The sequence below is a fragment of the Convolutriloba macropyga genome, chromosome 6 (genome assembly GCF_964194025.1).
Source record: "Convolutriloba macropyga chromosome 6, txConMacr16.3, whole genome shotgun sequence".
NCBI lineage: Eukaryota > Metazoa > Xenacoelomorpha > Acoela > Convolutidae > Convolutriloba > Convolutriloba macropyga.
Genome location: NC_134473.1, coordinates 36,254,851 through 36,268,077, shown reverse-complemented (window position 1 = coordinate 36,268,077; position 13,227 = coordinate 36,254,851). Strand labels below are relative to the sequence as shown.

The window sequence follows — 13,227 nt, the reverse complement described above, 5'->3', positions numbered from 1 at the left end:
GTCAAAGGTGGAAATGGTGAGTTATGTAGAACGAAAAACGTGCGCAAAAGGTAGAGCGAGTTAAAAGAAACCTAGCCCCAAGACTTCCGGAAACGACTCGGAGCACAAAAATGACTACCCGAACGAAAAAAAAATCTCATAGCTGATTATGCTAATTAATGTGAAACAATAACAGGCAACTAAACAATGGAAAAGTAACTTACAAAATAATTGATAAAAAATCATTGAGAACTGCGGCTCAAAAACAAGCATCTTCAAAACCCTTTCGACACTGCCGACTGACAGAAAAAATCGCCAAAATAGCTCAGAAGAGAAAACCGAAAAAAATTTAAAAACAGAAAAAAATTGAAACAGAAAAAAAATTTAAAAAGAAATTCTCTAAGTGTCAACGTAATCTAATTTGGTGTGAAAAATGTGCATATTCGGTTAGCTTCCGATATTACACTTAAATCAGCTTCTAACATGAAGGCTATTAAGCATATTACTAACGCCAGCTAGCAATAGCTTTAATGAACTTTGATAACCTGATGCACTATGACCAGGCTTTACCGGTTTATTCCGTTCTTTTGATTTTGCACATTTGACATTGACCGTATTCACTGCCTCACCCAATTCAATACGCAAAAAAATTTAAAATACATTCAGTTGGAACAGTGGGTGAAATAAGTCAGAAGTCAAGCATGAAAATCGTGACATATGTAAAATGAAAAACGTGATCAAAAGGTAAAGCGAAATAAATGAGACCACCTAGATAATAGCCACTGAGAGGCTGACGGCGGCTATTAACCAAAAACTTACGAAACTGCTTTCGAAAAAGCGCGCGTGATCCAAACATTTCGCGCTTATCAGTACACGTGTTCAAACAAACCTTGACAATCCTTGTTCGAACAAACCTGCTCTCAAAAGAATAAAGAGTTAATAAACCTAAACGCCTGTTTTTCTAATGAGAGGACACAGGGATTGGTCTGAATAAGAATGAAGAGTAGACCCGGTAACTATGCCTATATAGAACCAAATAGAAAAACATTTAAGAATCGAAAAATATTTATCATTAAGCTGATATAAATTGGTTAATTACTGGTTCAAAACTGAGAAAAACAGCTTTGATTGATAGAACAAGAACATAGCCAGCAAATTCCCAGAAAATAGCCGCTTGACGCACATTGGCATTGAAACAGATAAAAATTGAGATAGAATTTGAGAGAATTTTGTAAGCCACAAAGTGTTCTCATTTGGTGTGTAAATTCTGCAAATTTTTTTAGATTCCAAAATTACACTTAAATCAACTAAATTAAACTTAAACTGAAGGCTAATAAGCACAATACTAGCGCCAGCTAACAATCGCGTTATTGAACTTTGATAACCTTATGCACTATGACTTAATGACCAGGCTATATCGGTTTATCCCGTTCCGTTTATTTAGCGCCGTTGCCATTGACCGTATTCACTAACGTTACGTAACTCAAAACGCAAAAGAATTTAAAATCCATTAGGTTGAAACAGTGAGTGAAATAAGTCAGAAGTCAAACGTGGAAATGGTGAGTTATGTAGAACGAAAAACGTGCGCAAAAGGTAGAGCGAGTTAAAAAAAAAACCTAGCCCCAAGACTTCCGGAAACGACTCGGAGCACAAAAATGACTACCCGAACGAAAAAAAATCTCATAGCTGATTATGCTAATTAATGTGAAACAATAACAGGCAACTAAACAATGGAAAAGTAACTTACAAAATAATTGATAAAAAATCATTGAGAACTGCGGCTCAAAAACAAGCATCTTCAAAACCCTTTCGACACTGCCGACTGACAGAAAAAATCGCCAAAATAGCTCAGAAGAGAAAACATAGGAAAAGGAAGAAAAGAATGACAATAAAAAATATTTTCCGACAAAATTTTTAAAAAATTATCCACAAAATGCTAAAATTCTAATTCTCATCAATTATTTGGCAAAGTAATTTTTTTTACTGCTTTTATTCAGGCACTTATCCAACCAACACCAGGCAAAAACTTATTAAACAACAAAATATGCAAAGAACAAAAAACGATCAAATAATTAAGAATTTGTATCATTTAATTTCACTGAAGACTGCCCTCTTTGACTTTCAATAGCTCCTTTTAGGATCAGAACCTATACAATAGCTCCAAATTTAGTATCAACACAAAAAACTATAGCCAGAAGATTAAGCTGAGCAAAACCATTAAAAAATTTTTTTTAAAAAAAGAAAAAATCGACCAAAAATTGCCTTAACTTACTCAATTATCTTTAAACCAAATCAAAACCAAGAACAATTGTATCGAAAACCAACCGACACCACTAAGCCAGCTATTTGAACCACAAAACTCCCCAAATGCTAAAAAATAGACGAATACAAAGACTGCTGAAAAGGCGTAAAAAATGGCAAAATGGTGAAAAGAGATCATAATTGAGTATAAAACTTTGATGGAGATCGTCAACATGCAAAAACCTTCGACAAAAATGGAGTTTAAAAAAACTGCTTTAAAAATATCTCAATGAAAACGCCGAAAAATTTCCTCGCTTAACGAAAACTTTCAACACCTAGTTTTATCGATCTCTCTCAAAAATATAGCATGAACATAAAACCACTCCTCTCGGCTCTTCAGCAAAATAACCTAAACCTTTTTTCACGCAATTCACTTGCTGTTTCAAATACACCAACAAAATTGCCGATAAAAAAGACGCTCCACCAATAATCCCCTTCGCGTCATAAAAAGAGGAGCCCGTTTATATGATAGCTGTTGAGAGGCTGACGGCGGCTATTTGAAGTGGCACCAATTTAGGCGCAAGTATCAGTATCAAAAATCATTAGAGATGGTACCTAAGACTTAAAAAACAGATCAAGTAGCGGGCAACTACAACTGGGCTTTATAGATCTATCCCATTTCTATTTATGATTTCCTTTTTCGGTATTGACTCGGTTCAGTTTAAATTCATGAACTGCTGATAAAAGCACTTTAAGCTGAATGAGGGAAGAATGAAAACACCATAGAAAAGTCAAAAAGACCATACGCAAAATGTTGACAAGCTGTGAACTAAGGTTAAGCGGAACAAATTTAAATCGAAGAAAAAACAGGCCCTCTTTTATAGCCGGTTGAGAAGATGAGCGCGAATGTTAATAGCATTTTACATGTTGAGACCTCAATATTCACCGATTCGCCCTGGTCAAGAGAAATCAGTAACTTGGTTTGCTAAAGCCAACAATTCTATAGAACATAACCAACTAACGTCGGGCAAATTTCTCTCAAACGACCGGCGAGCGATTCGCTTTGACAGTGGCTAGCTTCAGTTTAATTGAAGGGGCGTGAGGTCAGCGCAGCGTGGGTGCACCGCAGCGGTGGAATGGGATCTTTGGCTGCACGACTCATTAAAGGCCTGAACGATGTGCAGGAGTGGGGAAAGGGAGAGGGGCTAATGTGAAGGGTGTGGGGTGGGGGTGTGGCACCAATTTCTAAGAACAGCCCTTCACCCCAAAAGTATACCTCTTCAAAACAGTTTATGTGAATCACATACATGGAAACAAGTGAGCTGGAAGCCTCTGAGAGAAATTGATGACCACTAGGCGATACTTCTTTATCCTGTTCCTGAGGACGAAAAGTCAAATGGGTCAGACAGAAAACCCGTCAAGCAAAAACTCGCATGAAAAATGCCATCAAGATTAATGGCTAAACTTTGTGAGAGCAATTAAAAATCATTTCCTAAAAAGTTCCAATTCAATTATTTATGATAAAAAAACGTTTCTACTATAATTCAGCGTTAATGAGGGTAATAGATGATGAAATCATATCACATAACAGCAGCTAAAGTGCGCTATCAACAAAAGAGTAAGGAAAGAGAGATAGCTTGTGAGACAAAACAACGTTGACGAGAAAGAGGAAACAAACCCCAACCGACAGAAAAAAATGTGCAGATTTCGCAGTGAGAATGTTCCAAACCATTTTTTGTCTCTGGAGTGTCATGTAACCCATCTTCAAGACTTAGAACATTTCGTTGGCCAGTAAAAATCGTAAGCCTCAGTAAGAAAAGGATCAGTAAGAGAAGGGAAAAAACATTGAAAAATTTTAAAAACATCTTCAGAACCTTTTCAAAGTATCAAGAGACTATGCAGTATCCCTATTTCAAGCCCAAAACAGTTTCGCTGGTTCATAAGTATCCATAAACATTCCATTAAATCTGGAAACTATACAGCAGCTTATTATCAAACCTTTCAGATCCCTCGGTCCCTGGTGCTGGAAGCAAATCAAAAATATTCAAAAAACTTAAATTGCAACTATTTTTTTTAAAAAATGCTTAAATTCGTGATATTAAAATCTTGACAAACATTCCATTACATCTAGAAAAAAGGCAGCAACCTATTATCAGAACCTGGAGGTGGTTCCTTCGATCTCGAGGCTGGAGAAAACTGAAAAATGACAAAAAAAAATTTAAAAAACTTGATAAAACATTGCTAAAAATTGTGATATTAAAGAATTGACAACTAATCCATGGCCGCAAATGAAATTCCATTAACTTATTATCAGAACCTATCGGAGCTCTTCCGACCCCTGAGGCTGAAAAACCCTTAATAATGACAATATTAAATTTTCCAGATTTTTAAAATTTTCCAGATTTCTTCAGCTCTAGGCGTCACTCATCTAGGGTTTGATAATAGGTTATTTCATAATTTTTAGTGTTAATGGAATGGTTTTCAACATTTTAATATCACGAATTTAAGCATTTTTTTGAAAAAACTTGCAATTTTTAATTTTTTTGACATTAAAATGTTGAAAACCAATCCATTAACACTAAAAATTATGAAATAACCTATTATCAAACCCTAGAGGAGTGACGCCTAGAGCTGAAAAAATGTGGAAAATTTTTAAAAAGCTTAAAAAAACTGGAAATTAGTATAAATTTGGGTGCTTTTGTCTTGATTACCAAAACATAAAGCTCTTAAATGGTCATAAAAAGTACTTATATCGTGCAAAAGACCTTAATCAATTTCAAGCCTGTTGTAAACTGCTCCAAAAAAAATTGAAAAAAGGAAAAATTGCAACATTTTGGGCTCAAAAACTCCTAAAAATGACCTTTTAACCTTATACTACGGTCTTCCCAGTAGCTTCACATCACAAAGCACTTGAAGATCTAAACGCAGCTAAGGAACTCTAATGAAAATTAATACCTGCTGGGCGCTTCCTGTTTATCCCGTTTTTAAGGACGAAAAGTCAATTGGGTCAGACGAAAAATCGGTTCAGCGAAAAATCGCATAAAACACCAACAGGACTAATATAATTGCTACAAACCTTGTTTGAGAGCAATTAAAATATATAAATGTGGTCTTGATTACCTTCTCCGAGTAGTGTCAATTCATACTCAATATTACCCAAAATTACAAATTTTATAACAGATTTATTTCATTACAGATCTATATCACGCAGAAACAACAAAGCTAACAAACAAAAAAATGGTTTTCCGCGTATTTTTAATCTGCTGTCTTATATAAGACAGCAGATTAAAAAATCCGCAATTTTGTCCTATTGCACATAACCAGATCTATCGAAAGCTGTTGAAACAATCGCGCATGCTTCAGCTTGTATTAGAGATATGGTCCACAACAACGCACCTCATGGCATCATATCTCAATAAGACCCCATAATTTTTCGATCAAAATATGCATCTCTCACAGAATTAATCCTACAAATAGATTGCCGGAAAATATCCGAGAATAATTCCCATGCCCCAATTGGGATTGAAAAAAAACAATGGAACGAAAATTGATTTTCGTGGAAAAATCTAAAAGTACGCGTTAAAAAAAACGAAGCACGCTAATAGATGGCAGAAATATGACAAGGCTATTAAACATAACCGACTAACGTCGGGCGAATTGCTCTCAAACGACCGGCGAGCGGTTGGCTTCGTCAGTAGCTAGCCACGGGGGGGGGGGGGTGCACTGGGGGCTGATGGGGGCAACACTGGGTTGGGGGGGGGGCAACAGCGCGGTGGGGATGAGGGTCAACGGCGGGGGGGGGGGGTTGTCAACCTCTCAGAACCGCCCTTCACACCATAAGTATAAGTATAAGTCTCCAAAACAGTTTGAGCTGTGAAACAGAGCTGAAAGGCTCTAAGAGCACTTAATGCCCACTGGGCGCTACCTGTTTATCCCGTTTTTGAGGACGAAAAGTCGAAAGCGTCAGACGAAAAATCGGTCAAGCGAAAAATCGCATTAAAAAAAGACCAACAGGACTAATATAATTGCTACAAACTTCGTTTGAGAGCAATTAATAACTATAATTCACGGATGTTAAATTTTTAAAATAGTTAAGTCCAGGAAAGACAAGGAACCAAAGAGCCGTTCGGTGAGAGACAAAGCATAAAGCATCAGACAGAAGTCCCTAATGCAGTTGATAAATTGACAACTTTTACTCACTTCTAATTCATAAGTTAAAAATAAGTGCTTGAATTCAATAATTTAATCTAATTTGATGTATTCAAACCAATGCATAAATTCATAATTGTCCAGAAAAAAGTTGTGGTAAACAAAATTAGGCAGCAAGCAAGGTATCATTTTGTTTAAAGGATGCGGAGAAAGCGAAATTTGCAGAGAGGATCTGATAACAGAAGTCCTGTTACAAAACGCAGCTTATTTTACACTTGCAATAATGCGCTCAAAATCAAACACATTTAATTAAACTCCATGTTTTTCACGTTCAAGCAACAATCAGCCGAAGACATGCACAAACTATTCTGACTCCAAGACAACCCCTCCAGTGATCCGTTCGCCACTTTCTTGCAGAACACGATACTCTTCGGCCGATCCACAAACTCCCAGGTGTCCTCGGAGCCCGAGTCACAAATAACGTCAGCTTCCGAGAGACAGAACACGAGCAGGTAGCCATTCTGAGTGACGACAGCAAGGTGCGAGCCATCTGACTGAAGGCAAGTGTACGTCAACGTGTGCCAATCTCGCAAAAAAGCAGTTGACAGCAGAATTACAAGTTCAAAGTCAATATCTGCTTTTACCACATTGACAACATCGACCTTCAAAGTTTTAAGAGATTCGGAAACATCATTTGGCTTTTTCGCTTGTTGCACCGATTCTTCATAATTTGAGGCTTTCTGGTGAAACGATTCTGTAACTTTATAGATGCGAATAGATCTATCGTCCGAGCAGGAGGCCATGAAGCTGGTAAACGTTATCAATGTTCCATCAGAGCTTTTCAAACAGCGATTCCCTTTAAACCTTTCCGTAACTGATTCGTTTAGAAGTTTCCAATCTAGACACGTGACAGCGTATCTGAAAAAAACAATGAAATCGCACTGTACACACTTTATTTGTCGAATAAAATGTTTTGATGCCATATAATATTACAAAAGCAGTACTGTGATTAATTTTATAAAGCTGCAAGACCTACAGCCGCAGCATTAGTAGGTAACCTCAGCCTTTTTGCGCATTCTACTGTCACTCACCTGTGTCCAGTTAGAACGTAAACAGGGCATGATACGGGCTTCTCTTCATCTTCTGCATCTATACTATGCACAACATCTTCGCTTCGATTCCTCCTTTCCCCATCATCCACATCACTTCCTCCGTCACCACTTTCACTCCATCTTTTTGCAGCTTCCACCTCCCAGTTAAGAGACCACACCCGGACTTGCTGGTCCTCAGAACAGGTCAGGAAATGATTGGGCAAAATGGAAAGGCCCTCGTCACCAATAGGTGTCCATGCACAAGACCATACTTCGGCAAAGTGACCCAAAGAACCGAAACTGTCGTTTGACTCAATGGGATGATGAGCTGAAATTTTATACAGACAGATACTTCTCAATTTCACACAGATACGTCTGTCTTTATAGACAGATACGTTGAAAAACTCTCAATTTAACAATTGTCATGCCAAAAATATAAGCGGACTGAGTTTGAGGCTTTTACAATACCTCGGAGCAAGGAAAAACGCAGATATTTATTATCAAAATCTAAGCAAATTAATTAAACATAACCGACTAACGTCGGGCGATTCGCTCTCAAACGACCGGCGAGCGAATCGCTTCGGTAGTATCCAGCTGGGGCTCAGATATGCAAGCATTGGGAGGGGAGTCCACTGATTGGGGGGAGGGGGGTTGGTTAGGAGGGCTGGACGAGAAGGGGTCCAAACCTCGCGGTGCGGTGGAGGAGGGTGGGCGGGGGGAGAGGGGAGTGGGAGAGGGAGGGGGAAAGGGGGTCAAACTTTCAAGACTAGGCGTAAGGATCTAAGAGAATTTAATGCCCTCTGAGCGTTACCTGTTGTAATTTCATGCCTTGAACAATTAACTCAGTGTGATTAAATTGTGTTCAGTGGTGCGATAGCGTAAACATTTGTTCATATTAGTTTTGTTTTCGTTTGAACAACTTTTTGAAGAATACTCTCTGACACCGAGTATCATACTTCTAAGTATATGTTAGAGTATAGTTCTGGGAAGCCTAAGGCAATTAGAGCTCAAAGCCGAGGGATACGTCTTTGAGGACCAAAAGTCAAATCGCATAAAAAGGCCACAGGACTAATATAATTGCCGCAAACTTTGTTTCAAAGCAGTTAAAAACCAGATATTGGCTAATGGTCAGATACCTAATGTTTAAAAACCTGAGTGTGTTGCAGGACAAACATTCCCGGTAAATTGCAGGAAAACAGCCACCATTGATTCCCATAACCCCGATAAGAATTGATTAACAGAAAAGGGAAAACATTGTTGTACAAAATACTTTAAAGTGCAAACCACTTTGCATTTTGTAGCTAGATGTACTACTCCTCCTTAAGAGAGGATACAGGGATTAGCTTGAACAACAATAAGGTTTAGACAACAGGTAACTTAGAATAATTAGAACTGAAATTTGATTTAATTGAACCATTTCCTTAGGAGAAGCGCATTAAGCTGATACAAAACAAAAGTCAACAAAACAAATTCAGAGACCAACTTCGACCAAAACTCCAAGCATGACAAAAACTTTACAGTAAACAAACTGCTACAAAGCGCTTCAAAAAACAATAACGGAAATATCTCAAATTGCGTATAAAAGTCTAAAATTTGCTTCAAATGGTCCACAAAACTTTCGAAACGACAATTACTGGTTAATATAACTGAGAAAAACAGCTATGATTTAAAAAACTAGAGCTAAAGACTACTTTCAAAATGCCAAAAAAATTGCTCTTATTAGAAAACTTAATCGAAGCAACCTTCTCGCTCTCAGAATAATGAACCAAGAAAACCTAAACACCTGTTTTCACGTACAACATTCAACTTTACATCCTGTGAGAATAGAAGTCAGCGAGCAATTAAAAATCAGAGAAAAGAATGAATACGACCCTAAGTCGTTTTCGAAAAAAAAACATGATTCAATTATTTAGTATCTACCCAAAGAAAGAATTAAAGCAGAGAAAGACCATCTTAATTAAAAAAAATAAAAAAAATAAAGTAAGCAGCAAATTAACCTAAGAAACAGAGAAAAATTCATTTCATTTTTCGTGTAGTACAAGTACACATGGCAAGCTATAATACACTCACAAATATCTCGTTTTCTTGAAAAACAGCGAAAAAATTGAAAAACTTTTTTTTTGAATATTGTCAAATTTTATAAAGCACTTCTTAAGGCAAGCGAAAATCGAACTGAAAAGACCACATGTCTAATATTTTTTTGCTTGAGTGCAAACCAGCACTTTTTTCTCGTTTCTTCAAATTAGTTCACAACTTTGTTAGACTTTAATCCCTCCCTTACTTCGGTTTTTTGCTCGCTCATTTATAAAAAACTGACTAACGTCAGAGAAATTGCTCTCAAACGACAGGCGGCTCAAAACAATTCAGGGCTGTAGCTTAGATAACTTTTTAATGATGAAGAATATTATCCAACAGATAAAACTTTTTATGGGTGCAAAAAGTCTGACTCGGGAGGGATTCGTACCCCTGAACTCAAAATTTCAGTACCCCTTCCTCTGATTCGTACCCTTTCCTCTGTCGACAGAAACAGCAATCACTCGCCTACCAGGCCATGGTGATTTCCTGTCACAATAGCTTGCATTATAGCAACAAACCTTATTTCCAAGTGAGATCAATTCAGATCACCCTGAAAAATATGTTTACAATAATTGCCTCAGACTTTGTTCTAGAGCAATTTAAAAATCACAGGAATAATTCCGGGAAGACTCAAAGACAAAATTGAGCTGAAAACTTGCCAAATTGAATTAGTTCTTTATATGAAAAAGAGCAAATTAAATCAAAAACCTTTCTCTTAGGAAACGTGAAGGAATCTCAAAACGCTCGCAAAACAAGAGGCAATCCGTAACCGCGCCAACAATTATAATTTTGGAGAGAAACAGATAAAACATAACCGATTAACGTCCGGCGAAAAACTCAAACGACCGGCGAGCGGTTGGTTCGTCAGTACCTAGTCGCGGTTTAATGAGGCTAGCTTCAGCCTGATTGAAAGGCGTTAGGAGAGCGCAGCGGGGGGCGGGGCTGCGTCGATGGGCGCTGACGGGTGGGGGGCAACGATGCGAGGGTGGTCTGCTGACGGGCCATTACGGCCTGAACGATGTGCAAGGGGTTGTGATGGGGGGGGGGGGGTGAAGCGAGGGGGGCCTATGTTGGGATGGGGATAGGTTCGGTGGTTGTGGGGGGTGGGGAGGGGGTCGGTTTCTAAGAACCGCCCGTCACACCGTAAGCATAAGTCTCGAAAACAGTTTTGTGTGAATCGCATCTAAGAGCGCTTAATGCCCACTGGGAGCTACCTGTTTACCTTGTTTTTGAGGACGAAAAGTCAAATGGGTCGAATGGAAAATTGGTCAAGCAAAAAATTGCTTTAAAAAGACCAACAGGACTAATATGATGGCTACAAACTTCATTTGAGAGCAAGTAACTAGTTAACAATTTTCTCCATTCTGGTCATACTTTGTCACGCCCCTATTTCGTGCCTTATAGTTACGTGATGAATTCCCTTAAAATATTAATATAAAGTGTTATAATTTAGTTCACAATTAGACAGTTTTCAAGGCCATATCTAGCCCGTATTTCCATCTAGGCCTGTAACCTCTGATTTCTTTATGTTTGTTGCAAACAACCGCAGATTGACAGATTATTGATAAACATATTACCAAACTAAGAGCCTCAATATTGACCTGTTCCTTGAAGATGAATTAATATAATTGATTAATAAGGTCAAGAGAAAATATGTACTTTGTGAAGTAACTATGCTGATAAAATAGGTGATAATACGGAAGTTGCATATGTACCAATCTAACATCAAGAGACGTACAAAACCCGGAAATTACACAACTTGAAGATCAGTAAATATTTGCGAAGTACAAATACAACTGGAGGTACAAATCTGTGGAACCTACGATCACCAGAACACCGGAGAACCGGCCTGATAATCAGTTGATAGAAAAAAACTTACTTTTTATTCTGCCTTTGAAAACCTCTATAATTCCGATAATATAATTAAAGATTGAACTGCAAAATATTTATTAAAACGCAAAATTATAATAGACTCTGAAAAAATTTGAATAAAGCAGTGGAAAGCTAGTAAAATACAAGGCAACTAGAGGATATATCACGCATTCGAACCGCTCAACAAAAGGCTATTACAAGCTAATTGTATTGAAATTATATCCGATAGAATCGCACTATGAAACAACCATAATAAGTCTTTGTAAAACGGCGATAATCTTGTTCATTACACCGAATATTCACCTGCAAAACACCGAGATAACAAGTCAAAAACATAGTGCGTAACATAGTGAGAGGAGTTATTAACTGTTTCCCTATTTAACGGACCGAAATTCCAATTAATTATTTGACAAATTTGACATTTTCTATTATTTGACTCTTTCCTTAACTTCTGCTACTTGATTACCTAAAGAAGCTTCAGACAACATCCAGCACATCAATTGATAACATCAACTACACCCAGAATAGTTCTAAAGCTCAGATAAAAACCGCTTTCTCATCCTCAATTCATAAAATTCTAAATCAAATGTGCGAAAATTTGGTCTTATCAGAAACAAACTTAACTTCAAATTAACAATGATATTAACCTTGATAACATCACCAACAATAACCTCGCAATAAACTATTTTACTGCAACCATAGTTTGAACCTGGATTAAGAAAGGGCAAACCAAAATAACTAAATCAGCTCCGGAGGTTAATGAATCAAACAGCGGCCTCGGCCATTATACTGTTGCCTATCTGAGAGCAGCCTCCACAAGGCCTGTGCGGTCATGGTCCCACGAACTTTGCGAGACTAAGGGGCACTCTTAGTTTGAGAGCAATTAACAAGTTGACAATTTTTTCGATTCTGGTTATACTTCACAGTAAAAAAGTTTAATATCGACAAAACAAATCACTAGCTAAACAAAAGTTAAATTGAGCAATAAGCAACCCCTCAACTGCCAATGAATAAAAAAACAAACCCTTGACCAAAAAACTAAAATAGAACAAACATCAGCAAATTACTTGAAAACTCAAAATCTGCATAAATATTTCATCGAAATTTACAGAAATTGATTATATTTTTTTTTAAAAAAAGACGCATATCCAATACTCTTCGAGTAGCAAAAAGACAGAGCAAAATACCATCCCAACTAATTGATTTGTAAAAAAGAGCGCCTAAATAATAGCTTTTCCGAAGCTGACATCGTCAAAAAAAACTAATTGTAAAACCTCAATTAAGACTTTTGCTGCTTTGTTTATTTCAAAGAATCATTTCTCTTTACTGAAAATTTCCCAATTGCAAATGAAAAATGCCATCATGAATTAATTCAGAGGAAAATGTTTAAATGAGGATATCTTTGAGGATACTTTCGTATTTTCTAGGGCAGTTTTCGTTCCTTTATACTTTGATCATCATTTGACGGGTTAGAACATACCCGTCTTGAGCTCTTTTTCCATAAAACAAAATGGCAACAAAATTATTTGACATGTTGTAAAAAAATGATGATTAAATTATCTTGAACATTATAAGGGATTTTATTGCAGTTCAAAACTAACCAAAACGGGTATTCAACATTCCACGAAAGCAGCGCCATTTATTCACCGACATTTATTCAGAGGGTGGAATTTAATATTTTTTATACAAAGTAGCTTTGTCTCTACCGCGATCAGACATTGAAATCTATTGCAAATATCAGAATTCCGGAAAATCTCTGCCAAAAACAATCCTTTCAAAGAACGACCACTTACTAGAGCCGCTAATTAAAACCAAATAA

General features: G+C 37.2%; 1 protein-coding gene across 2 annotated transcripts in view; it reads right to left on the bottom strand.

The window, feature by feature from the left end:
• Positions 1–6,454: 6,454 nt before the first annotated feature.
• LOC142341647 (uncharacterized) overlaps positions 6,455–13,227 on the bottom strand; it is a 40,018-nt gene continuing 33,245 nt past the window's right edge. For both annotated transcript variants that reach the window (XM_075392761.1, XM_075392762.1), the window contains exons 7-8: positions 7,461–7,788; positions 6,455–7,287 (exon numbers count right to left, since the gene is read on the bottom strand). In XM_075392761.1, coding sequence (XP_075248876.1) covers positions 6,675–7,287; positions 7,461–7,788 — 941 coding nt within the window. In that variant the 3' untranslated portion in view covers positions 6,455–6,674. The remainder of the gene's footprint in view (positions 7,288–7,460; positions 7,789–13,227) is intronic.